The sequence below is a fragment of the Chelmon rostratus genome, chromosome 18 (genome assembly GCF_017976325.1).
Source record: "Chelmon rostratus isolate fCheRos1 chromosome 18, fCheRos1.pri, whole genome shotgun sequence".
Classification (NCBI taxonomy): domain Eukaryota; kingdom Metazoa; phylum Chordata; class Actinopteri; order Chaetodontiformes; family Chaetodontidae; genus Chelmon; species Chelmon rostratus.
Window position 1 is genome coordinate 14,369,718 of NC_055675.1, and position 26,108 is coordinate 14,395,825.

Consider the following 26,108-nt stretch of genomic DNA (forward strand, 5'->3'; position numbering starts at 1 on the left):
CTGATACTCAATCAGCCTTGGTCCACCTTGTCTTGAGTTACCAACGTTTGTCCCAAAGCAAGTAAAACTATTGTGGAAACAAGCAGTTGCTCACTCTGTTGGCCAATTCAATAAAAAAAAAAATTGATTTAAACACTCAGTTGAGATTAACTGACCTGTTAAGATGAACAGTTTCTGAGTGTAAATCAAACAGTGAATGGATCTGAGCCAAATTCTAATGTTAAGCAGAGGCCTGCATGAGACAGAGTTAAGGGAGATGGATTAGCAGCCAGGAAGAGCATGAAGGATAAGAGCAATTGTGAGGAACATTTTTGGGCAGGTTCTCATGGAATACAGATGGGCAGGGAGTGGGAACCCCCTGTTTTTGGCTCACAGACGAGATGAGCCACTTTTTGGGTTGGGCAAGATTTTAGGAAGGCGTTTTTATCAACATGTGTTTTTTTTTTTGTTGTTTTTTTTTACCAGCCTCCTTCCACTATTTGGTAAAAAGCTTCCATCTAGACCTTTGAATACATTTGAAAGGCACATTTCTGTGGCTCAAAACACACATAAAAGACTCGATCCTTGTCGAACCGGCAAAGTTGACAAGCTGATAAGTCCTTTCATTCTCCACTTTACTGTCAGACTCATTTGTAAATGTGCATTTCCAAGGTTTCCAAGCACCAGGAGGGGCTTCTTTAGATCTCTTCTCCCCCATTTTTTTTACAGTGCAGTCTGTATTTGAAGACAAGATGATGCATAACAACAACTGGAATACCAAATTGCTGGTTCAGATATTTCAGGAATGCAAACGTAACAGATGGCAAAGGCTGGCTAAACATGCCCCTTTGGAAGAAATGCTGCTCCTCACTCAAATTCCAAAACAGCATCTTTGTTGTTTTTGTCATCTGCTAGGAAAACCGCCAGTAACAGAAGCACACATGCTTGATCTCAGATTTAATTGTTTCCAGTTGCGTGCAATATAATATTGATTTTGTGGAACCGACACCTTCTCTCTCAATACTGAAAGCTGTAAACATGATGCTCAGTCGTTTCACAGCAAACACGAATAAAACACACTCACGAAATACTCAAATCTGAGTCATCAATACAGTGTTCATCATGGACTGTACAGAAAAGGCGGAAAGGTTGTTGGACAGCGAGTGCAGAGCACAGAATGTCGTGTAACTCCAGGAAATGGGAGAAAGGAAGAGGAAGCGGTGATGTCAAGAAATGAATGTGTTTCCTGTCCGACATTCTTATCCATCCCTCCGGCCCACACACAAGCCGGAGGAGGAGTGGGATGGGGGCTCATGAGGATAGGAGAGACGGAGGGGAAAGTGGTAGAGAGGGAGAGGGATTAAAGAGGACTGAGTGTGGATTCGGGAGATAAAACGGACAGTGTGAAAGGAGCAAAACACAATTACAAAATGGAGAAGAAAGGAGAGGCGTTGAATGCAAAATCTCTCTGATCTCGGGCAGTTTCACACACTCACGGCCCTCGTTTCCCTTTCCTCCAATTATTTCAACATCATCCTATCCAGTTCTTGGAAGAGTAGGAGGCATTTTCTTCTGTGCTGTCCGATGATGTCATTCACTTCTTTACAGGCAACAAAGAGCCCCTCCGCCCAACCCCCCACCCCAGCAAAACCATTCAGGACCCCTCCTCAAACATTCCTGAACTCAGGCACGTTTTCTGATTTCTTAAGATATGTGGGGCGTCACCCCACCCCCCCGAGACTTGGCCCCTGTGCTATCCTGACTTAAATGCAGTTTAGATACAAAATACACTGCCATTCATTTAGTGTTGTGATGACAGCCTGATTTAATTATAAATCAGCATTTATCTCATATATGGAAAAATAAGCAGAGGAACAATTATTTAAATTGACCCATTAAAACACTGTTTTTCCACTTTTATGTCCCTTTAAGTTACCATAAGATTCATCATCTTATGCCGCACTGACAGCATCACATACAATTTCAATAAAAGATCGTTTCGGCTCTTAATTGGAGGTGTATGTATATTACTTTATAATGAATTAAATATTCAAACCAAACACATAATTTTTATGTGGCTGCTACTGTAGATGTTCCATTCCATCATATTCCAGATGTCCTGTGCATAATATAATACACATTTTGGTTTATCTTATCCACACAGTTTTTGTGGCTGTAGCTTACTCTGTGCATCCACCTCGAATGAAATGTGGTATATAGTTTTGCTTACTTACTTGCAAAAATGGCAAAAAAATTGAGAGGTTCCAGCTTCTGCAGAATTACATTTATTGTTTTTTTTTTTTATTTCAGCTTTTCTACTTTCTTAGTGAACAAATATGTCATCCTGTGTAAGGATGTTTTTCTAATGATATCAGGTTAAGGCAACATTTACGTACACTACGTACACTTGTTTTCAGGATGAATTTAGAGCTGTGATTGTCTTCTTGCAGGATTTGTTGATAGAATTTTTTAAAAGTGACTGCCTTGTCCTCTCACTCCAAGATGCACCATATGGTTTCTTTATGACAGTATTTTCCATGCAGCTCAGTCCAGCCCGAGGCTGTGCCTACATTAAAATCTGTATGGAAGTTCAGGAATGTGACTGATGTGAATGAGTCATATGAAGGAAGTTGGGAGGGAAAGGAAGATGTGGGACGACCCAACAGAGGTACTCTCATCAAACTCTAAATTCCCTTTAGTCTGACTCATTGTCCACTCAGCATAATATAGAGTACTGCTCATAGTGTTCATTATGTACTGTAGTACAGATAGTTAAATACCTACCAGATGAGTCACTGCAAACCAGAAAGCCTCACTAATGTGTCACAATGAAATTCTTAGTGCATTACTGTCAAATGAATCACCCTTTCATTATATGTCCATAGGACTTCTTTCTTTCTCTGAACCTGTGGCTACCTATTAATGTGTAAAAAACTGTACGTAGACACAAAACATGTAACTAAGTTATGAGGACTAACAAAGGCGCACAATCTCTTCAGGAACTTTCGCCTGAAATTTTTTTGTCTTTTTAGATTTGTGACTATTTTCTATCCTTTCCCTCTTAATTCCCCTTTTCTCCCTCCTGCTAGCTCCTAAGACCATGAAGTCTTTCATTCACGAGCATAGATCTTGGTATTTGCAGCTCTTTCAATTGGATCTGAAGAATCTCACAGGAAGTGGTGTGGGATAAAGAGAAAATAAGATGATTTGTTTTGCTGGAGAGCTTTTCTTGGACGTCTTGTTTTGACCCAAACAGATTTTGAAGTTGCCTTGTTTGTTTGCACCTTAGAAACTGAGAAAATATCAATTTTAAGAGCTCCAAGAAAAAGTTGCACACAAAACTATTGCGCATGCTGCCCGTTGTATGCAAAATCACTGCTGACACTTCAATAATTTAGCACCTAGAGGCTGACATCAATAAGTTCCCTATATAGTGTGTACTGCGCCCACATTTAAAAGCATGCACATACACACTTTGGGGGGGGGGGGTGTCAGACAGTACTTAATTACTGCTGTTATCACCCGTTTGGGAGCCGTCGAGATGGAATTCACACATTCCTCTGGGACAATGCTGAAGTGTGACAGATCTGATTATGCTGGTATTTACCTGAGGATTTATCTGCATTCCTTCTTGTCTCTCTCCCCCCACAGACAAAAGCTGAATTAAAAGTGTCTGTATAGGGGTAATTGAGAAGGGTCTATTAACATTCACAGGGGCAGGCAGTAACCCGATGGCACCCCCGTTCATGGGTTGTGTTTAGGCCCTCAAACAGGGATATGTTTGGGGAGTTTTGTTTGGGATATGTTTGGGGAGTTTTTGGACTCTACAGTGAGCTAAGTTTTACTGTTTTGTCAATTTTGCTAGTTGGGAACAAATAAAAAGTTATGTAAGAGTCCCTTTGGTTTTCCTCTGTCAACATTCTTCTACATGACTAGTGACATGAGAGGTGGAGCAGAGCCTGGTTACCTCCTGAAAATGGTGAGCAGAGGGCAGAGAAGGTGGGGTGGGTGTTTGTGACTGTTTTTAGTTTTTTTTTTTTTTTTTTTAATCCGTGTGAGAGACTGGCTTTTGAGGTCACATATGGGTATTAAGGCCAGAGACTGAGGGGCTCTGCCTTCTCCAAAGAAACAATGTGCTTGCATGGAGTGGGGTGAAGAATTGAGGGAGGGGATGTAATATGTTTTTTGAACATGTATAGCAGTTGCAGTTTTCCTTGAGGGGCGGCCAACAAATTCTTCCTTGAAAGATCACATGATGAGCTCTAGTCATCCCGGGTAGATGGCGAGGTCTGAGGGAGGGTGAGTGGATGAGGAGGTGGTGGGAGGGGGAGGAGGGGGCAGGGGGCTCATTCAAACAGCTGAAGAAAGGAGAGGGAGGTGGGAGGAAGAGGGAGGCAGGGGTGGTCCTAACATGACATGTGTGTCAGTCTGTTGAAATGTGTGTGGAGCCCTCTTTTCTGTTCATACTGGCTGAGAAGTGCTGGAAGAGAGAGAGAGAGAGACACAGCTTCTGCCTTCGGACTGAGTTTACTAGTTAAGACGGAGCCGGCTGAAAGAAGCAAGTCTAATAGATTTTACTGAGTGTGCAGAGAAGTGACAGAAAACTGCAGAGAGACCAAGTAACTTTCTCTTAATCAGACGATTTTTTGGTGTCTTTTTAAAATTTTTGTTTTGTTTTTTTGGCGAAAATAGTTTTGGACTTTTATACCAATGCTTGGAACAATAACTCTAACAGGTAAGAATAAGAAATAAGGTCTCACTCATTACATGTAACTAACTTATAATTCTCTTCAACTATGAAATCAAACTATCAAATATGTGACTACTTTACTGTGAGGAACCAATATAATTTCTTGTGTTGAAACTTTGTGATATTTGCTGGCTTTCAGTTATGTATTTAGGATACCCAAAGCAGTGGTTTCTCCTTACATGAATGAGTATAGCCAAAGGCATTGTTGTCCTGAGGGTGTGGTTATTTAGCATTGTGGTTGTAGGTCTCCCGGCACGGTTGAGTGATTTCACTTGGAGATGGGTTTGCTTTGGCCACTGCAGAGCCTTGTTGTGTAGAGTAGAATAATGTTTAAATGCTGTAGTTTTCTTATTTCATCAACTTCTGTTTCATTGCGAGTTAGTGTGTAATCAAGTGTTCATTTATTATTCTTGTGCATCGCCACTGTCTTTAGAGAATGTCTTTGAGATAAAGTAGATAGAGTAAGCCTGTAGTAAAAATCTACTCTACAAGCATCATTCACAGTGCCGTAACTACCATCTCTGGCCAAAGCAAACCATCGAGTGCCCTGAGAGCTTAAGTATACGTCCTATACCACTGCCAAACTTCTTGGTGCGAAAAGAATTTCACAGTGACAGCTGCCAGATAGAAATATATGGAGATGTGCTCAGAAATATTTTCAAAGCCTGCTTTTAGCTCATGTCACCATCTGAGCCAGCCCTGTGTGTCCCATCATGCGAAGTGTTTCATTAGATTAGAGTGGCATCCTAATTCCCTGTGGGGTTTTTTAGTTTAACCGCAGAGGATAGGGAGGGAGGAGAAAGGGGCGTATGGAATTAATTACATGCCAAGACCAATTCTTCTTCAGGTCTTATAACTGGGAGTGATGGTTCAGATGGAGCAGGTCTGGAATGTTTTGCTTCATGGTGACCTCAGGTTTTGGGTTCTGCATATAAATGGAGTACAAAAGCACGGACATTGACAGCGAGACATTTGTGTTTTCTATGTTCTGCCATGGGCTCATTCAGTATACAGTCACATCTGATTTAGACTTGATGTTGATAAGACAAAGGGAAGGCAAATGGTTCAACAGTGGGTGTTATTAGTGTGGTTGATATGTATGATCCCCTGGAGCCTCGGAGACACTTTGACTACATCTTTGACGCAGAGAGGGGGTGCTAGACAGGGTCTGTTGGGGGAAGGGGTGTGGTGTCTCCTTGCCCTCTTTTTAACTGACTTCTTTTGTTTAAAGCGTTTGTGCCCCATCAATTAATTACAATAAGGATTTGCATATATTTGGCAAAGTTTGTAAATAGTGTCTCGAGAAAATAGCTGCCATTCATCTTTCCAACTGTCCCCTCAACCCCCCTTCAACAATACACAAACCCATTCTAGTACTGAAACAGCCACAACAGAAACATTATCTGATCTCACTGGAGACCGGAGTAGATTTACAACAATCGTTTTTGGCTGCGGAGACGATATTTGATATTAGAGCATCGTGTTACCACATGCTCCGACACTCACATATAAACAGCGCCTGTCTGCAGCAGAGAGAAGCATTTCAACCATGAACGTGTGAGTCTGAGATATGCAACACCCTCTAAACTGAGTTTGGCCCCAGGGCAGGACCCCTCCACCCCTACCCCCACCCCATCCCTTCATCTCTTAACTGTCCCCACCTCACCCCCTGTAGCCTCACCCCTCACACTCACATTCTTTCTGGTACAGTCGTTATTCAAAACACCCACCCTCCTCCATCACACATTAACCCCCATGTCCCCTCCCAAAACCAGATCAATCTAGGGATGTTGTGTGTCTGTTAAAGCAAAAAAAAGTTGGGCCGGAAAACAGAGATCAAAAAGACAAGAGAGATGCCAGTAGTCTGTTAAATCAACATGACTCCTGTTTTATTATACATGTAGACACACATGGCCTCGTCTGGCTTGCTAACAGTCTGACCCCTCCCACACTCACTCATACACACACACACACACACACACTCACTCACAGATGTCTTCATTCAAAAAAACTGCAGCGGAAGTTCATTGAACACAGCGTAGATGAACAGGTCAGAGATTTGGTATTTATGCATAGTTGCGGTGAATTTGTGTTTGTGCTCAGGTTTCATGTCAGATAAACGCAGTGCGGACCAGCGCATGATGTTGATGTTTGTGGTTCATCTGGTCTTGTGTGTTAACAGCTGTGATTGGACAATGACACTTGTGAGGGAGAGAAGTAACACTGATGTGTTTTATACATCACATAAGATTTTTTAAAATCCATGTTTGCATCAGTTTAGTAAAGTCAGCAAACTTCCTCCAAGCTGCAGTGTGTCTTGATAGTAGAAAAGCTGACCACCCCCCTTCCTTTATTTTCGGAGGCCAGAGAGGGTTAGAAGGCTATTGTGTTTGCATGTGTGTGTGCCTTGCGAAGGGGGTGGGTCCCCATCCATCCTGCTGTGGTGGAATTTGGGTCAAGGGGATTGGGACTTATTTTAAGGAGGGGTAGTTGCAGAGGCCTTTATTGTATTGGTTTGAATCCTACATGGGCACAGTGGAGACAAAGTTTAACTGAAAAACAAATAAACATTCTTGAAGTCCCCTGGCATTTAAATTCAGCTTAGAGCATCCTAAAATAATATTCCCGCACACAGAGTGAATAGCATAGCTCACATTCCTCTCAAGTCAACTCTATACAGATATGGGCGTGCCCTCACAAACACCATGAAAGCACTTTGTTTTATCATACAAATTTAGTGTGAAATGCTGCATGTTCTGAGAGGTCCTTGGCCTTATTTCTTATATTGGTCAGGTAAAGTATCAAATGAAAGTTTTTCTATTTTAAAGCAAAAATATTGTAGGAATGCAGCGACACTGAGTGAAGGTTCATGTCTATAATTTAGCAAAAGGATGTGGACAGATGTGGGCGCCTAGTTTTACATTTTTGCGTGAGACAAGAACACAGTCATTTTCCAGAGATTTATTTACAACCTGAATCCAATTTTCAAAGCAGATAGCATAATGAATATTGGAATTGAGGTTGAATTCGTTTTTTTTACATTGTTCTCATGAATTTGTCTGTACTAGTTTTGAATTAAGGTTAGACATAGTTGTACTAGTATAGTATATACTTTCTTAGTGACAGACAGGTAAAGAAACGGGGGTACTGTAGTTCCCACAGTAGTTGTAGTGCATGGTTTTAGGGAGTGTGTAAGCATCATTGTGTTTCCCAATGTATGTAATCAGGTAAGCTGATAGCTAGCATTAAAAGTCCTGGGGATTTGTTTTGAGAGTCCAGAGGTATCAGATGTGAGGCTATCCAGACTGTAGTGAGATCTGAGCAGAGGAAAAAAGAGAAGAAAACCATCAGACAATGGGAGGTTGTCATCCCCCTACGCCTTCCTCTGTCCAAACACAGACAGACATGGCAGGCTGACAGACATCATGTGTATGTTGGTTCTTATGGTTCACACAATGCAACATTGCAAGGCTGATAATAATCACAAAAAGTGCGACTAGCATTACTGACATTGTGCAACAATTTCTATGAGGCTCCCCAGTGATTTCTGTTGTATTTGTGTCGATGCCTAAAATTTCTTTGGTGTGTTTACATAACGCAGGATTTGCTGGACCAAAGGACTGCAATCTGATAGCAATTAAGTGGTCATATGCTTAATAAAGTCAGCTCAGGGGTTCGGGATCTCAGCACATACTTTCTGTACAACGTTTCTAATTATCTGCACATGGGATGAGACTTTCATCTCTGATCCAAAATTGCCTTTGTTTTTAATGGAAATCCTCCACAGGGTCATAACATAGTGAGGGAGTCTGCATGGGACAAAGATTTGATTTCCTCATCATTACCCAAATCTGTTAAATTGTAGCCCTTATCAAAGCATTTTTATGTAACTGTCATGGGGATATTGTTAGTGATCTTTCTGTATCACAGTAGGAGCTGTAGAAGCAAGTAGTAAAACTGAAGTGAGAAAACTGATCAATATTTGATATATTTCTTGCCTTTTCAGTTGGCCAAGCAGATGGTGTGTCTGTGGCTCAGAAGGAGGAGGCTCTTGAGACTATGGACACCATCCAGGATGAAGTGGCCCCTCAAGTGAATGGTGAGAAGGTGGAGAAGGAGTCTTCTGATGTCAATGACATCTCTGCTGTTGAGGAGAAAGCAGTGGAGGAGAAACCTGACGAGGCCAGCGAAGTGGGCTTCAAGAAGATCTTCCGCTTTGTCGGCTTTAAGTTCACGCTGAAGAAGGACAAAAGTGAGGAGAAAGACCCTGTGAAGCTACTGACAGTCAAAGATAAAGAAGAAGAGGAGGTTAGTGGGACTGATGAACCTACAAAAGATGCAGATGCTGCCACTGCTGAGGAGAAAGAGGCTCCAGCTGAAGAGAAGGAGGCTGATACAGAGGCATCTACTGCTGACGCCGAAGTCATTAAAGATAGTGACAAAGCTGAAACCACTGATGCTCCAGCTGAAGGCACTACCACTGAAGCTGCTGATGAAGCAGTAAAGGAGGAAGGAGCTGAGAAGGAAGTAGAGACCACTCCACCATCCCAGGAGGCCACTGTGTCCCCCTTCAGAAAGCTCTTCAATGCAGGACTCTTCTCTAACCTGAGAAAGAAAGCCAGCATCAAGAAGACAAAAGAGGAGGAAGACAAGGAGGCAGCTGTTGAGGAGGAGGTGTCTAAGACAGATGAAACTACTGCTGCTGATGTGGAAGAAAAGGAGGAGAAAGTTCAAGAAACCAATGAGGCGGCACAAGCAACTCCTGAGGGAGAAAAAACAGAGCCCAAGGAGGAGGCACCAGCTACTCCAGAGGAAACAAAATCAGAGACTACCACAGAGCCTCAGGTCACAGTTGAACCCCCTGCTCCTGCAGCAACTCCTACCACAGAGACAAAACAAGAGGAGGAGAAGGCAGAAGCTAGTGCAGAAGTGGAGAATGCTCCAGCAGAGGTGACCTCTGAGGCTGAACTGCTATCCTCACAGGAGAAGGCAAAACCACAGGGAAGCCCCCTGAAGAAGCTTTTCACTGGTGCTGGCTTGAAGAAGCTCTCCACTAAGAAGCAGAAGACCAAGAAAGATGCGGAGACCAAGCTCACTGAGTCTGGAGAGCAGGCAGCCGAGCAGCTTCAATCCTCTACTGAATCAGCAGAGCCTCCAAAGGCTGACAGCGGGCCCTCGTCTCCGGAGGAGTCAGGAGAGCATGTAATAGCTGTGGAGGTGACCCAGAATGAGCCGAGCCACGAGGCTGATGGCGAGGTTGCTTCTGATGGAGAGAAAAAGAAAGAGGGTATCATTGCCTGGTCCTCCTTCAAGAAACTAGTAACACAGAAGAAACGTGTGAAAAGGTCTTCTGAGAGCGATGACGAAGCCACAGGTGAGAAGCCAGCCAAGTCAGCCACCCTGTCCTCTTCTGAGAGTGCCGCGTTAGTAGATAACGGTGTTGAGGAGGAGGCTAAGGAGGATAAGCCAAATGAGGAAGAGGCAAAGACTGAAACCACTGAGAAACTGGTCAGCAGCACTGAGGAGCCCAAAAAGAAAATGGACACCTCTGTCTCCTGGGAGGCTCTGATGTGTATGGGTGGACCCAAAAAGAGGACTAGGAGGACCTCTGATTCTGACGATGAGGAGACCAAGATTGAAGAGGAATTGCCAGCGGCAGCAGAAGGGGAGCAGGAGGGAAAAACCGAGGCTGCCACTGACATCTCCAAAAACACAGAGAGTGATGGAGAGATCATTACCACCTCTGAACCTATCAGCAGCCCCCCTGAGAGAGAGTCTGCCTGGGACACACTGAAACGCATAGTTATGTCAAAGAGTAAGGCCAAAGCTGAGGAGAAGCCTGAGGAATCAGCAGAACAGATCCAGTCAGACAGTGAAGCACAAAAAGATGAGTCATCTTTCTCTTTGAAGAAGTTTTTGCCTGGGCGCAGAAAGAAGAAGGTTGAAAAACAAGCCTCCACGGAACAAGGCTCAGGGGAGGAGGATTCTGACACTCCAGCTGTGGTTCCTCTCTCAGAATATGACAACCAAGTTGAAGCTGAGAAGGAAGCATCGGCAGAACTAGCTGCAGCCCAGATCAAAGTGTCTGCTGAAGAGAGATCCCCGTCATGGATCCCAGCCGTTGTGGAAGATGTTGATGATAAGCATGATGAGCTGAGTGACATTCCAGAGGAGGCTGAGAATGCTGCCACGCCAAAGTCTGTTGACACCGACATTGCTGAGGATGAAACGGAGGATGAAGCCACTCCGCCCCCTAAAGCTCTAGGCCGCAAATTGTCCACAGCTGAGGTGAAGCCAGTCGATCCCACTCCAGCTGCAGAAACTACTCCTGTTCCTCAGGGTCCCAAGCCGGAGAGTGCAGAGGAGGTTATGGGGGGCGTAGAATCCCAAATCAGTGAAATTCCACCCAAGACATCTCTACTTGTTGAACATATGCCAATAGAGACAGCTTCTGAAAAAATAGAATATGAACCACCAACTGAGACTGCCAAAGCCACGACAAATACCATTCTGGAGCCGCATGCTCAGGAAGAAGCCATGGCTATCTGCACTGGCCTAGGAACCAAGGAGATTGCTAAAGTATCTCTTGAGAAACCTGTCACACCCATCATAGAGTGTATGACTGTGATCCGTGATGCTCTAAGCACAGAGGTGTCAATGGATGACAAGCCAGAAACTACAGAGGAAGCCATTGTTACAGAAGATGCGGTGCTCAAGGCCCAAGTGCAGCAAGTAGAAACCACTGAGCTTGAGCCTGTTGTTGAAAATGTATTGAGTGAAGTGGTAGACATTCAAGCGGCTAGTAAGAACTCTGAACCTGAGATTGAGAAGACTGGGATTGTCTGCACTGCTTTGGAGGGGTCTGAAATCCTTCAGCCTACTGCCATGAGTGAGAACTCTCCTAAAGTTGATGTAGTCGGTCCCATTTCACCAACATGTGAAACAGCTGTTTACACCCTGAGCCCAGAAGTCACAGAGCCAACTGTAGAAACCAAAGAGGTGAAAATAGACACTGAGAAGCTTGCTGCCACTGAGGAAAATACCCCTGTAAAAGAGATAACTCAGGCCGTATGCGACACCACGGTGGCCACTATCACGAAGGAGGCTGAGACAGCCATCCCTGTAGTTGTACCAAATGAGGTTCCTGTTCCTGTTGTTACCAAAACATTGGTCCTTGTAGCCCCTGGCAGTGTGGAGTCTGACGAAGTGACAATAGGTGACATTAAAGAGGACACCGAGCAGGCCAGTGAAATTGAAGCTCAGAGCATGGTCATTACCCAGGCTGTCATTCAGGTTGCCATGGATAAAGTTTCAGAGGACATGACTGAACCCAAAAAGCCCACCACCCCAACAGCCACTATCCCGGAACTAGTCCAGGCTGTAGCAACAACAGAGAAAGAGATCAAAACAGAAACCCCTGTTATCACCGACACCCCTGTCGCCATTGTCTGCGACAAACCAGCACCGAAGTCACCTCAGCCACTCTTTGTTGCCATGGAGGTCATTGACGCAATCCCTGTAGAGGTTACTGGAGAATTAGATGTCTCTGTAGAGGAGAAGACACCCAAAGAAAAGCTGAAGAAAGCTGTGGAGGTAAAAGTAAGTGAAGAAGCTGTTGTATTGGAAGAAGTGGTGGAGATGAAGACAGAGGGTCAGACAGGTAAAGACGTTGAAAAGGTCGAGGAGGAACAGGACAAAGATGACACAGATGTTCAGGAAGCAGATGTGAAAGAAGCAGTTGTGGAAGTGAAACAACAATCAGAAGAAGCAAAGTCAGAGGCCCCTTCAGAGGAGGACAAAGAGAAAGTGCCTGAGATTCACGTCCCAGTCCAGGTGGTCCTGCACACAGCGCAGGTAGTCGAGGAACCGTCAGTGGAAGAAGAGGCCGTGGTAGAGTTCGACAACAGCGGTCCTGGGGCTGAAGACACCAACGTTAAAGATGTCAGCAAACTCTCAACGCTGTCAGAAGAACCGCAAGCGTCAGCTTCTGCTCCCAGCCATGTCACAGAGGCAGCAGCCAGCCAACCAGAGACAGAGAAAACATCGTCGGTGAAGTGTGCCGAAGTGATGGCGCAGGTGATCGAGGTGATTGAGGAGGCTGTGAAGGAGATCGAGCCAGTGTCTACAGAGATCACAGCAGCATCATGAGCAGGTGAGACTTATCTGGTAACATGATTTGAATTGAGTGTTTATATCAACCGTTCTATGTGGTGACAAATTCTATTTATAAAAATAGTTTAACAAGGTATTTTAAAGTGTTTTTAAATATCTGAGTAGAGACAGAGGTGGGACAGGAAAGACAGAAAAAAAGGTAGTTATTTTCAAAATTCCTTTGTTGGCCTATCAAACAATCTTCTCATAGTGGCTTTTTTGAAACATCAATGGGCCCTACTTTTATTAGGCAGTAGGGGAGGGGATTTGCCCACTGGCCAGATGAAAAAGCTTTTGTTCGGGCTATGAGTAACCAGGGGACCTTTGATATCAAAGCAGGAATGCCGCAGTTGACCCCTTCTTTGTAGGCTGGGGTCTTAAAGGGAAGCGGTGTGTGAGAGGCAGATGAACTTGTGCTGAAAGACTGATTATGATTCCTCCGCAACCCCCTCCTGTTTTCCTTCTATCACAGGCTCAGTATGAAATCAAGGAACCATGTCGAAGTACGCATTTGTTAGATTCAATTACAAAGCCCCAAAGAGCTCAAGTTGTTAGGAATGAATAATGCCTTTCATATGTACAGGATAGTGCAATGTTAATGTGCAACAAGGTTTTAGTGACACTGATTAACTGATCTAAACAAAGAGGAGGGAGAAAGTGGGCGTAGTTCACTTTCATATTGAGCAGCCATGTAGCTCTGCAGCAGAGGAGAGTCAGGAGAGGAATAGAAATAGAAAAGTGTGGCAGGGAAGAGCAAGGTGAGTTACAGCATCGCTCTCACTGGCAGTGTGTGTTGAATCATATAAACAAACCCTGAGAGACATAAAAGGACAAACAAAAGGGAAACACAGGATGGGACCATCAAATGGTAAAAGAGTAACCCATGTTTCAGTCCCTGTTCATTGTTAAAATGACAAGGATTAGACATTATATCACTTCCACTACAATAGCTGCATTCACAAGTCAGTGTCACAGTGTACAACTGAGGGAGCAGGTTGCATTGAGAAGGTATTGATTATATAGTTAGATGAAAACCAAAAAAAACTGAATAACAACCTCATGCCCAACAAAGAAACAATGTACACTTACAGTCCAACACAACATATTGATTGAAAATTGAAAGGTATTCTTACGTCACATTACAATACAGCTATTTAATGATATTATGGTCCTACAATATAACATATCAGGGGACAAAGTTGTTTCCAAAAATGATGTTAATCTCATTTCTTTTTGTACAGAAATGAAAAGAAGCAGCCTTTTCTTGTTCCTAATTTCTGTTTTTGTGCCTCTCCACCGCAGCTGAAGATGCAAGACTGATGCCTGGGAGACGCACTGTCTGGACCAGGAAGTGAGTGATGAGGGAGAGAGAGAGAGAAAGAGAGAGAGCGGCAGCTCTGTGGTAACACACTGAGACTGGGCTCCACCCATCCCGCCCAGAGAGACTGAGTGACTGAGCAACAGCTCCGCCATTCTCTCCACCTCCCCTTCAACCTGTACTCCAACCCCATCCTGCAGCCCTGTCACCGCAACGTGACGCACCACCACCATATCCCCACCCACTCACTCACTCTCACACACACACACACACACACACACGCACACGCATACTAAAGCATGTCCCGTGCTTCAGAAGCATCCCACTTGGCTTGTAATCAGTGTGATGTACGTCAGTGTCTCAGTGACTTTCTATTGCCCTTGCTGCAAAAGACAGAAGTCTGCAATCTGGTCGAGTGTGTTATCTGTTCATATGTGTGTGCGTGTGCGTTTGTAGGTGTATAGTAGCAAGAGTGAGATGGTATGAGAGAGTGAAGAGATGGAGGATTATTATCTTGTATATTGTATTTATATCTTGAGTATTCTTTCATTCACCCCTGAGTTTTTTTCAGTTTTTTCCCCTATTTTGTTATTGTATGAACATTGTTGTCTGTTTTTAAAATTCCCATATTAAGCTGTGATACATCAGGTATTCTTTAGAGCAAAAGTATGACAATTTAACAGTTGTTGCTGTCTGAAATTTATCCAGTAAAATTAAGCAAAACAAATGTAAGACTGTTGCATATAAGTGACTGGTGTATCACAGCGTTAATAGTCATATTCAGTGATTATTTCAAGACTCTGTAGCAGTTATAACTAAAACATGGTACAAGTGTGATTCCACATACAGTAAGTGATAACACTGACTGAATAAAACAAGCAGAAGGCAGAAAGTATGATGATATCTATCGGAAATGTTTGACTTTTGACACATTCTCCTGTCACAATGTGTTCTCACTCTGCACCCAAACAAAATACTTAATAAGCTTCGTGTAGATAAAAGAAAAAAAAAAACATCGCTGCTTGATTTACTGTGAAAAAGACATTGTTACACATTGCTTCATGTAATAATACAATAAAATACTATTATAACACCCTCATTTGATCATGTGGCAGAGGTATTTGGTGTGTCAAGGATAGGTGACGCAATTAGTGACACTAGAAGAGTTGAACTGTGCATGTAAGAAACACAAAACATATCATGTTCACACTGTTTTATAGCGGTTTTCTGAGTTACTGTGCATGTGACATTCTGTATGTATTATTTGTGTGGAGCAGTTTGAAGTTTAACACCTTCCTAAATACACTATATTTATGTCTGATGAAAACACAGTATGTTGACGCCCTCTGTTGCCTACAAAAAGTAGTGCACCCTTAAGTCTTGAGTCCTTGCTGTCTTTTTGATTTCAGCTGTATGTTTTAACAATGGTGTTAAGAGTATGCAAGAGATCTCAGCTCAGTCCAGTTTCATGGGACCTGCTTCTCTGTTGTGTTCTTCACACAGGACGATAGCTCAGGTTCATTAAACTGGCACCAGGGAGGCACTTACACCAACTGCATGGTACCAGAAGTAAAAACAAAAGCTCATTTTATCCTTAATTTAAAAGCCAAATCAAGTTAAGATCAATCAGGGAGTCATGATTTTTCCATTGCTGACACCAGTTGCATCAAATTATATTCCTGAAGCATCTGCTCTGAAACCTTGAGTCACGCATCAAACCTAAGTATTAAAGTCAGGGCTTATTTTGCAAATCTATCAGCAAAATGGGGGATTTTATTTCGAATTGAGGAATATCTTGAACATTCCTGGTATTCAATTTAACCACCAAAGCAAACACGTGACGATGGGCTACGCTGGTGTTTATTTCCTACCAAATTTGTCAAACTTGCACTGTGCCAATCATTCTGATGTCTTGAGAATTAACTGTGAGTGCTTCTGTAATCATTTGATTTTAATTTGATCGCTGTCACGAGCAGCTCTGGAGGCTCACATTTCTCTCAGCTTTATGACCAAACTAGAGTAAGATCAGGAAGTACGGACCCCCTGTTAGGTCACCTCTTCCCTTTACTTTGACTCTAGAGGGTGTGTCACATCCATACTTGCTTTATGTAAAGATTAAAATGATTAAAAAAAGACAGTGAACTTCAGATTTTTGTTTTTGTCGCATAATGTAAAGCATTAAGTTGGGGCACCTGCCCACTTCAGTCCTCCTTGCTTTTTGTAACACACTTAACTGTGAACCTGTTAACATTTGTACAGATTGTTTACCTACTGTATGTACTTAAAATAATATTGTTGTAATATTAACTAATAACCTGCAGCCATTTAGCATAATATTCATTTAGCATGGTCTCAGCTGTCTTTTATATTTTCCAAGCTGTTAATAGTAAGGATACAGAAACTTGTCTATATTTCATTCAATAAAGTTAGAGAAAATTGGTGTGCGTTTTGTTTTAATCCCTGGACCTTTTTGATTGTTAAATTATCAGTCATCACAAAGACATGATTTACCACTGGAGCAAAGAAAACTTAACAGTGACCCCCAGCAACCCCATTGAGCATTTATAAGCACAGTAAAACAGTTAGTAAATGGTTTATCACACATTATGCTGTAGCTGTATGCAGATATAAGTGTTTATGTATTTGTCAACAGCTACATCTCACCCTAGTGGAGGCTGATAATGACATTACAGTAAAACACAGGTGAAATAATCTTAAAACGTCATAACAGAAATTACAATTGTTGAACAGTGCTTTTCAGCAACATGTCCTTTTATCTGCTTACAATTACAGTGTGCTATAAACCATATATAAAATGACTATATTGTACTTATAAATGCTGAATGGATGAGCAAAAAGAATGGAGAACAGCTACTTAAGCTGTTTTGTTGAGGTAAAGACAGACAATCCGCAATTATAAAAAAAGACATGTTTTTTATTGTTCATTCTTCACTGAAAAACAAAAAGATGTTTATACAGAAAATTACTCACATTCCTGAGAACACAGATTGATCACAGTAGACGTCAGATGGGCATTGGGGAGAAGGATCGTGGGACGGAAATGAATGATTATCGTTGGACAAAAACAACAGAGGGTAGAAAAGACAATGTGGAGCTTCTCATCTTCCTGAGATGTTTTAACACATATACGACCATTAAGTTACAAGACTGGTGTCGAAGAACAATAACAGCTTTTCATAAAGGTGTGCATATTTCTGTGTATCAGCTGAGCTCTGAGAAATGAATGTCAGTAGTACAGCGTTTCAATCCCTTCAACAAAACAAGCCAGAATCAAGACAACCAAGAGGCCTTCCCTGTTAATCATACGGAACACTTGTTCACAGATTTTTTTAATGTGAACTGAAATGTGATGGAATATTGAGTTATGGCAAAGATGGTCATATCATTGGCAACCACACCACAAAAACACTAGGAAAGATATTACTTCAAATTTGACAGCCTTCCCCCTCACTAGACCTGAGTAGACAAATAAGAAAAACAGCTCCATCTAGCCACACACTGGGCTCATTGCACCAAAGCGGCAACTGCTTTTCAATACTTTCTATAGCGGGATTTAAGTACAAAAAGCCCACCTTATACCTAACTGGACAATTGGCTGGGTGAATTGGCTCAAAAAACAAACAAGCAAACAGATTACACACATGAGGCATACTAGGGATGGGCATGTTTTTCATATTTTCACAAAAATTATTAATATAATGAAAAGATGGAATCAAGTCAATGAATCCAACAAAGACTACATCTAAAATACTTTTGTACAATACACATTAATGAGCTTTTGTGTTGCTCAGGCAACAACTCTGCCTTGAAATAATAATTATAGTACAGCCTTCTGAAAAACGGAACTGCTCTCTACGTCTAGCTTTTCCTGCTGGGCCAGACGTGTCGCCTCGTAGAAATTTGGAAGACAAATGTCAGACTGAGAGACATCATTTTTTGGCTTTTTGGATAAAGTTGAATATCTCACATCGTCTCACCACAATTTATGGTTGCAGTGCAGCAAAAAAGGCAATGTTGTAGCAAAAGCAATACAATGTAGAATTTATTTTCCACTAGAGGGAACAATAACAATATGAAGACAGTTTTACAAGCCTCCCAAAAATAACTTCATCTTAATATTCACATATGTATAGAGAAAAAAAAACAAAAAACACTGCATCTCTATGAGTTATGTTCAGTGTAATGGCAATGAAAAACAAAACCAAAATATAACTGAAGACTGTGATGTTGATATGTTTTAAATTTGCATAAACCAGACCATCTTGGCCTGACAAGAGCCTAATTGAGCATTTTGTTCCCAAACAACCTGTGTTATGCTACCTGTGCTACTGTTACACTTCACATGCTTCAGCAAGACAATTTATACGACTGCTACACATTAATTGAACATGTACGTAAAGATTCTTCACAATGTCCAGTCATCAGTAGTACATAGAACATGTTTCTGGTGTCTCAAACAATTGTGTGTTGCTGTAACTTATAATAAATAGCTTTTTTTTATTTTTATTCCTGTAACACACATGTATCCAGACAGTCGGGTATATAGAGAGATGTCAGTTTATATAATAGCTTCTCATTAAAGCTAACTCTCCCTGTATCCCGTTGTAATCCCTGCCTGAGCTCACATGACTTCAACACTGACAGGTGGAGCATTCAGACTCTACAACCTCTGCATCGTTCACCTGCATATTCTTTCCCACACTGTTGTTTCTATAAATGACTTGTGTCGCTACTACCACTTTTTTTTTTTAAAGAACAAATATAAATGTCAGAAGGTCTTACTGAGACATGACAGAGATGATGTTTCCCTTTGCACAAAGTGAGTAAGGAGGTTAGGAACTAGGGGAAGAGACGTAAAATCCCAAAAAATCTTTTTCAATTCTTACCTCTTTTAACCTATTTCTTAAGGAAGTTAAAGATAAATTCATCATGCCCATCCCTAATACATAAACCTTTGCTAAACCAAATGTTATCCTATTTTGAAAGCTATTTGTCTAATAATATACATACAACTTTTGCAATATAAAGTAATCTTTGTAAATATAGCATTGTATATAAAATTAGAAAAGCACGTCAAACAAATACTAAGGGCTTTTAGAAGCAGATTAAAGCAAATTATACAAAGACAAGATGTACAATATTGTACAGGACAGCCTTCCATCAAGGTATGTGTGTTTGATTGGAACACGATGCTTCTTCAGTGACCAAAGAGTTCAACAACATAAGTAAAAATGAGTCAAAACAGAATAAAAGTGGCTCAACTGTAAACCATTCTTGCTTGTTGTGACCAACTTCGAGTGGCCAGACTCTTATTATGAAGATCAATTGTGCTTTAATATGGTGTAATGACATACTCACACTTAGCACAGTCAACAAAACACAGAGTAAAACAACTAAACGGTTGCTGAGAAGGATGAAAATAACGGTCATTACTTTTCAAGGTATTCATTCTGCCGAGTCAACCAAAACATGAATGGAAGACAAATGTACTTTCCTCGATATGGGGCATCAAGTCAAAAAAAGGAGCACAGATTGTCTCAGGGCAATATATTGTGTGCTCTTAGCTGGATTTATAATCTATACCTGATGTGCAGAATCAGCATCTCATTTATGACCAAGAAGAAACGACTCTTGTGTGCAACTCCAGAGGCAGGGCAGATCTGACGCGGCCCACTCATCTCACAACCTGCTGTCTGCTCCGGAAGTGCCTCAGCTTCCTTTTCCTTTTACACTCAAAAGTCCGCCTGTGCAGCCTCACCACAACGGTAGCTCTTCAGGACGAATACAATGTGGTGCAGCCTGACATGTGAGAGTCCTATACCAATGCGCACCAACAATAAAACGATGAGATGAGACAAGCTGATAGCTACTTCCTCTCCCTCGTTGGTATTCAACTTAAGCCTTGACTCATATTTTAATGTTGCTTGCTTTTCTTATGATGTTGGACTGAACTCCAGAGAGCTATGAGCTATTTAATTTACTATTTAAGACTTTTTTCATACTCAGGGCCAAAAATTTCCAAAATATTGTACCAAAAAAAAGGGAAGAAAAAAGTTTTAGTAGCTTGAGAGCCTCTAACATACATACCCTGACTAACTGCACCTTCAGCTTACCTATTAACCATAACTTAGAATATAAACACACGCGTTAAAAAGGACAAATACACATTTTTGGCACTACTCTACGAGGATTTCCTCAGTCTTTATGGGTTCCAGTGGGGTGCCAGAGTTGGACAAATCAGAGCCTTCATCTTTGGAAAACTCCTCACGCTGGAGCAGCATCCCTGCGCCCGTGTTTCCCTGCAGCCCCATTAACCCCCCTTGGGTGAAGCACAAGTGTTTGATGACCTCGTTGGGACTGGAGAAGGTGGTCGCACAAATGTTACACTTGTAAGGCTTTGACGAGCCAGAGAACATTGCCTCCATCTGGCTGCTGTCGTCGCCTGCGGCGCACAGCTCCATGCTCTGCCGGTCCACCATGGTATAGGTGTCGGCCCCCTGGTTCAGGCACACGTGGCGGGCCGCCTGGTTGGCCCGGCAGAAGCTCTTGCCGCAAGCGCTGCATTTGAAGGGCTTGCCCGTATGGATGTACATGTGTTCACGCCAGTGGCTCTTCTGAATAAACTTGCGCCCACAGGTGGAGCACTCGTACTTCCGCCGCTTCACCTCCCTGTCCAAGTCGGCGCTCTCCAGGTTGTCGATGTCCGCAATGTCTGACGGAGGCGGTGTGTCTGCCTGAGAATTTAATCCTCCCACCCCCCAGCTGGACGTGGACACCTCTGCTCGGGGAGAGTCCGAGTTGGTACCTGAAACAGGCGTTTGCTCGCTGTCGCTGATTATCTCTACTGCTGTAGTGGATGCCAAGGCACTTGACCCCGCCTTGCTTCCCTTAAGGACCCCCTCTACCTCTAGCATGCTATGTTCTCCAGTCATGACGGGTGAGAGTGCACCGCTGGGCTCAGCTGGAGCCTGCTGCAGAGCCTGGGTGTGTTGGAGGAGATGCTCTCTCAGCAGGCTTCTCTGGATGAACCGGCTCCCGCACAGATGACAGGAGTAATGCTTCCTAAAGGAGGAACTCCTCTTCATGATGCTGGGCTTTACATGGAGGATGGCATTTGCTGAGGAGCCATCTGCACTTACCAAGTCCATTCCTTCCTCTACTGCGGGCTTGGTGCCACTCGTCGAGGCCTCCACATCTAGGGGCGAGGAAGCTAGCTTGGACGGTAAGGAATTTGCGTATGAAGCTGTGGCAGCTGGCGTGGACGGATACTTCCCCTCCGAGCTGAGCTGCTCCATGTCAAAAGGCGAGGAGAGCTGCCGTCGAGAGGGCACCCTGGCTGACAGCGCTACCTGCTGGTCAGAGATCTGGATGCCGTAGAGGGAGGTGGACAGGTTGATGCTGTGCTCAGGGTGTGAATACACAGACTGGCTGGCCTCCTGCAAGAGCGGATAGGCGTGCAGGAATCTGACCCCCTGCTCCAGCCGTGCAGGGTCTATCAACTGGGGTGCAAGCTTGCCTGTGTACATCAGGTTGAGGAGGTAGCTGAAGATATCTGGCTGTATGTCAGCAGCCTTCAGGCGCACACAGTCACTGAAACATAAAAGACATTACAGTGAACTCACGATGACGTTGGAAATCTTTGTAATATTGGTAAATTCTCTGATGTGATAACATAAAGTATATTAGCTTGGCATTGAGCTCGTGCCAGATGCCACTACCAACGCATTCCTCCTGTACCTGTCCTGATGAATGAAGAGCATTCTGAAGTAGTTGGAGAAGGCAGCGAGGACCGCTTTGTGGGCTTTGAAGAAGACATCTCCTATAGCCACAGTGCAGTCGCACAGGAAGCCAAACTCCCTCTGAGAGTTAAGCTGCTGCAGCAGGATAAGACCATGGTTGGCCAACTCCATTCTTCAACCTGCACAAAGTCACGCACACACACACACACACACACTCACTGCTGTGAGTTTCCTGTCTGGAAGAAGACCAGAGTTTCTTGTGACCACAGAGAGTCAGGCTGACAGTGGTGATCTAACGACTCCTTAAAAACCAACTTAACACAGCAGTGAAGAATCGTTTTGTGATGCTGGAGACTGTCTAGCACTACTGTCACAGAAAATTAAGCCAATTAATGGTACAGTTCAGCAAAACAACATCTTGACATAATCCGTTCATTATCTGTATTAGGACATGTTTAGCAATGGTGATTAAGGGTAAAAACAAGTTATTTGTGAACTCAAAATTCTTTCAGGACATGGGAAATATTCTTGTTCTTAATAAATTCTTAACGGCAGACAGTTTTAAAATAATGACAACCAAAGTGTTCAGGCTGTTTCCTATACAAGCTGCCTTACTAGTCTTTAAAGCAGCTGTGTACACAGACAGAGAGGGTTCCCTATTGACAAATTCAAGACTACTAATCTCACATAATCCCTTCGGTCAATCTCTATAAATGGTGGTTATGATTAAACACGCAAACTCATTTAATCTTTCTGACACGAGGTTACAGTGCAAAACTATTCTGATACACCTCTAATGTTGTTTATTCCCCCTCATTAATAAAGATACACTTCTGGAGTTTATTTATTATATATTTATCTCTACAGTTCTTGTCCATGCTTGGTTCTGATGGAGTCCAAGCAGTCCAGACTCAATCTCAAGAGACATTTCAGAGCTTTGTGCATTCTGCTGACCAATGAGGTGGCTGTCGTTGACCCCAAAGGTCACTGGAGGACTACAAGGGCTTCAGGCCATCACATGATCAGGGTTATGGGTGTTGACACACATTCCAAAAGCAGAACTGGTTTTACCCCCTTCCACTGGAGAATGGAAACAGCCCTGTAGGCAGGGTGAATCTCCTTCTTCAACACTTTCTCCACAGCACACAGCCTCGCAAAGGTACGAAGACGGACGATGCTGCATACCTTATCAGCTAATTTGCCTCAGATAATCTGAAATGTGTAAATCTGCATGTGCTCTGCTGGTTACAACAACAATGAAAAAGCCCTCGACACATATGTATTTCATCAGATAGGTCAGAGTGCAAAGATGCAGGCACTGCAGCACTCGAGGAAAAGGCTAGGCTTCCTTATCTTATGCAAGGGGGGTACAGCAACAGCAGGCACCGAAGATGTAAAGTGCCTGTCAACCATAACTTACAATATATACACAGTGGCCAAATTATTAGGTACACCTAGACTAACAAGACTGCCTTAATACAAGTTATAAACTCTAGTTGCAGTGTTTGTAGTATTTTATCCTTCTCATTTATGTCAGTGAGTGTAAAGTGAGAGCTAAACACTCATTTAATTACTCATCAGCTACTATTCTGATAACTACACACTCAGCTGAACACTCTCTGGTCCTGGTCCAGTCCCTTAAATGTGAAATTTGCTGCTTGTTTTAGTCATATATGACAATAAACCGAAATTTTGAACTGTTCATCGAACAAAAGAAGCAATTTAAAAGCATCATGGATATGTCACCCTAGCTCCTCACAACAATCTAACTTTTTCGTAGAAAATCATTTGCAGATGAATTGATGATGAAAATAGTTAGTTTCAGCCACAGACTAAACACCTCTCATTGTCATGCCATTTAAATCAAGACGAGGATAGACTAAGGAATACCTCCGAATAAAATTCAACCGCACCATATTCTCCAACATTACCGTTAAGTTGAACCAACACCTCTTTAAAACCGTTTCAACAAAAATTGATCATTATACCCTTCATAGTCTTACTCACAGGAAGTAGGCTGTTGGCTGACTATTTCAGGCGCCATCCATTCTAATGCAGGGCTCGCCACCCCACGTGCAAATGTTCTACCAAAACAAGCCCCCTCCCAACCACCATATTGCAAGACTGTTGGTTTTATATAGATGTACCTTGAAAAAAACAAAACAAAATTGAACGGAGAGTCCTAATTTCCGTCAGTGCTGTAGACTGAACGTGCAGCTGCTCACTCCTCCCTGCAGCATCCCAATATGTCTAACAAACAATATTTATGTTTATTAAAGGTTGCTGTGACCCTTTTGCTGGGTTCCTGCTTCTTCGTTACAACGTGTTCGCTGTTGCACCCCTTGAAGACGGCTAATGCTGTTTAAAATTATAGTGAGCTGCACAGATCTATACTTTACAATGTGACAGAGGCACAAGACGTAAACACATTCCCACTGGCAGTTACTTCACATCTACACAGTTCAGTGCATTGATTAAATTCATTAAGAATATCAAGCAATTGCTCTTCTTCTGCAGGATCAGATTTACACCAATTTCTTGTTAAAGCTGTTTGTCAGGATCTTTTTGATCCATGCATGATTTACATTGTTCCAGAAAGGTTTTAGTTCAGCAGTGTAACATCAGAAAACGTGGGTTTGATTCTCATATAGGTCAGCATAAGAGCCTCCGGCATGGCTGCTTGGTGGCTGAAAGGACTTCCTAAAAAAGCATTATGAATATGATTGCTACAATTTAGCATGACACCACTGTTGATCAGCCACTCAACTACTGACCACGTGAATTCATCTCCAATTCACATGATCCAGTAAGATAGCCACAGTACGTTACCATGTGTTGATCAATACTAACTTGTTTGCAACAATAAAGCACCGCCCCTGATGAGATGTAGACACGTGGAACACTTACTTCCGTAGTGAGATTTTCTGTTATTTAGAAAATGCACCGTTAAAACTGCCTGTGAGGAGAGCAGGTGAGGAAGGTAAACACGCTAGGGGAATCAAACGGTTCAATAACGCGTAAAGGAAATAACAGCTGAAGTGCTCACAGCGTTCAACGCGGGGAGCATACCGAACGAGCGCGCCTACGCGGACTGCTGCCTCTGCCTCGGGTCGCTCTCGGTTGCTATTGCTAGCGCGAGAAAACGGACATGCACGCACGCGGCTGGGGGGCGCGCGCACACACACACACACACACAGAAGGGGAGCGAGACGCAAGGGGGATGGGGTTGGTCACGAATGCGTTTCTTTTAACTTCCCCGTGACAATTACAGATAGCCAAAGCGCACACAAGTAGCCAAAATAACGCAACACTGCCAGTAAGCGAGTAGGTGAGTATGCTGAAGAGAGCCATACCTGCGCTCCGCTTAAATTGGTGGAGTTTGCCGTGTCGCCGTTGTTTGTTTGTTACCGGGGACTCGTCCGTCCTCTCTGGGGCTCGCAGCAGCTCGTACTGCTCCTCGCGAACGCAGCATTCGTTGGCGGCGGAGAGGGTCGTCCGTCGCTGTTTTCCGGTTAGGGGTTTTACGTTACAATCACATGACTGTGGGTAAAAACCAGCCAAAAAAAAAAAAAAGACAGACGTTGTAAAAATCCGTTGAGCAAGGGGGCGGTTGAGTTAACGTTAATTTCCCGCACTGTGTAACCGCCGCCTGATCAACCCCCGCTAGCTTTTTTTTTCCGCAGCCGGTGAGCTCGAACATAAACAGCTAGCAGCTACGTGGGCTCACCAGGTTGTAGTTTACCGCTCAGGCTCTGCCGTTAACTACATGTTCATCGTAAAACGTGAGTGTGGCTGTGCCTGTAACGTTATGTGTGTTGGCTCACACCCTCTGTCACTGAAATAACGACATAACATTGCCTTTACCCGCCGTTGCCTCATATTTGCATCTGCATTTTACGGTGGAAACTAAGCCAATTTCAACAAGTGAAAAGGAAGTAAATTATTAATGGTGCAGATTATGCAGATACCAAAGCAAGGATAACTTTAATAACCGGAATGTTAAATATTTTCATTTCCCATAGTTGAAAATTATTGAAATAGGGCTTTTTTTCCTTTTCACTCCTATATAACTAATGACACACAGACACACAAGACTGTGATGCAAGGAGATAAGATAATACAACATATGAAGTCACTACTAAATCACCAC

At 43.0% G+C, this 26,108-nt stretch overlaps 2 protein-coding genes across 3 annotated transcripts in view; one reads left to right on the forward strand and one right to left on the reverse strand.

Annotated features, from left to right (window-relative positions):
- Window positions 1-16,636, forward strand: part of akap12b (A kinase (PRKA) anchor protein 12b) — a 44,851-nt gene extending 28,215 nt beyond the window's left edge. Inside the window, exons 1-3 of one of the 2 annotated variants that reach the window (XM_041958924.1) lie at window positions 4,465-4,714; window positions 8,736-12,881; window positions 14,183-16,636. In XM_041958924.1, the coding sequence (XP_041814858.1) occupies window positions 4,690-4,714; window positions 8,736-12,877 (4,167 nt within the window). In that variant the 5' untranslated portion in view covers window positions 4,465-4,689 and the 3' untranslated portion in view covers window positions 12,878-12,881; window positions 14,183-16,636. Of the gene's footprint in view, window positions 1-4,464; window positions 4,715-8,735; window positions 12,882-14,182 lie in introns of those variants that run through there. The other variant, XM_041958923.1, reaches the window with a different exon arrangement.
- Window positions 16,637-17,115: 479 nt separating this feature from the next.
- On the reverse strand, window positions 17,116-25,463 carry zbtb2b (zinc finger and BTB domain containing 2b). Its single transcript, XM_041959429.1, has 3 exons — window positions 25,312-25,463; window positions 21,957-22,137; window positions 17,116-21,809 (listed from the first exon to the last, which is right to left on the reverse strand). The coding sequence occupies exons 2-3, from the start codon at window positions 22,127-22,129 to the stop codon at window positions 20,396-20,398; spliced, it is 1,587 nt and encodes a 528-aa protein (XP_041815363.1). The 5' UTR covers window positions 22,130-22,137; window positions 25,312-25,463; the 3' UTR covers window positions 17,116-20,395.
- Window positions 25,464-26,108: the final 645 nt, after the last annotated feature.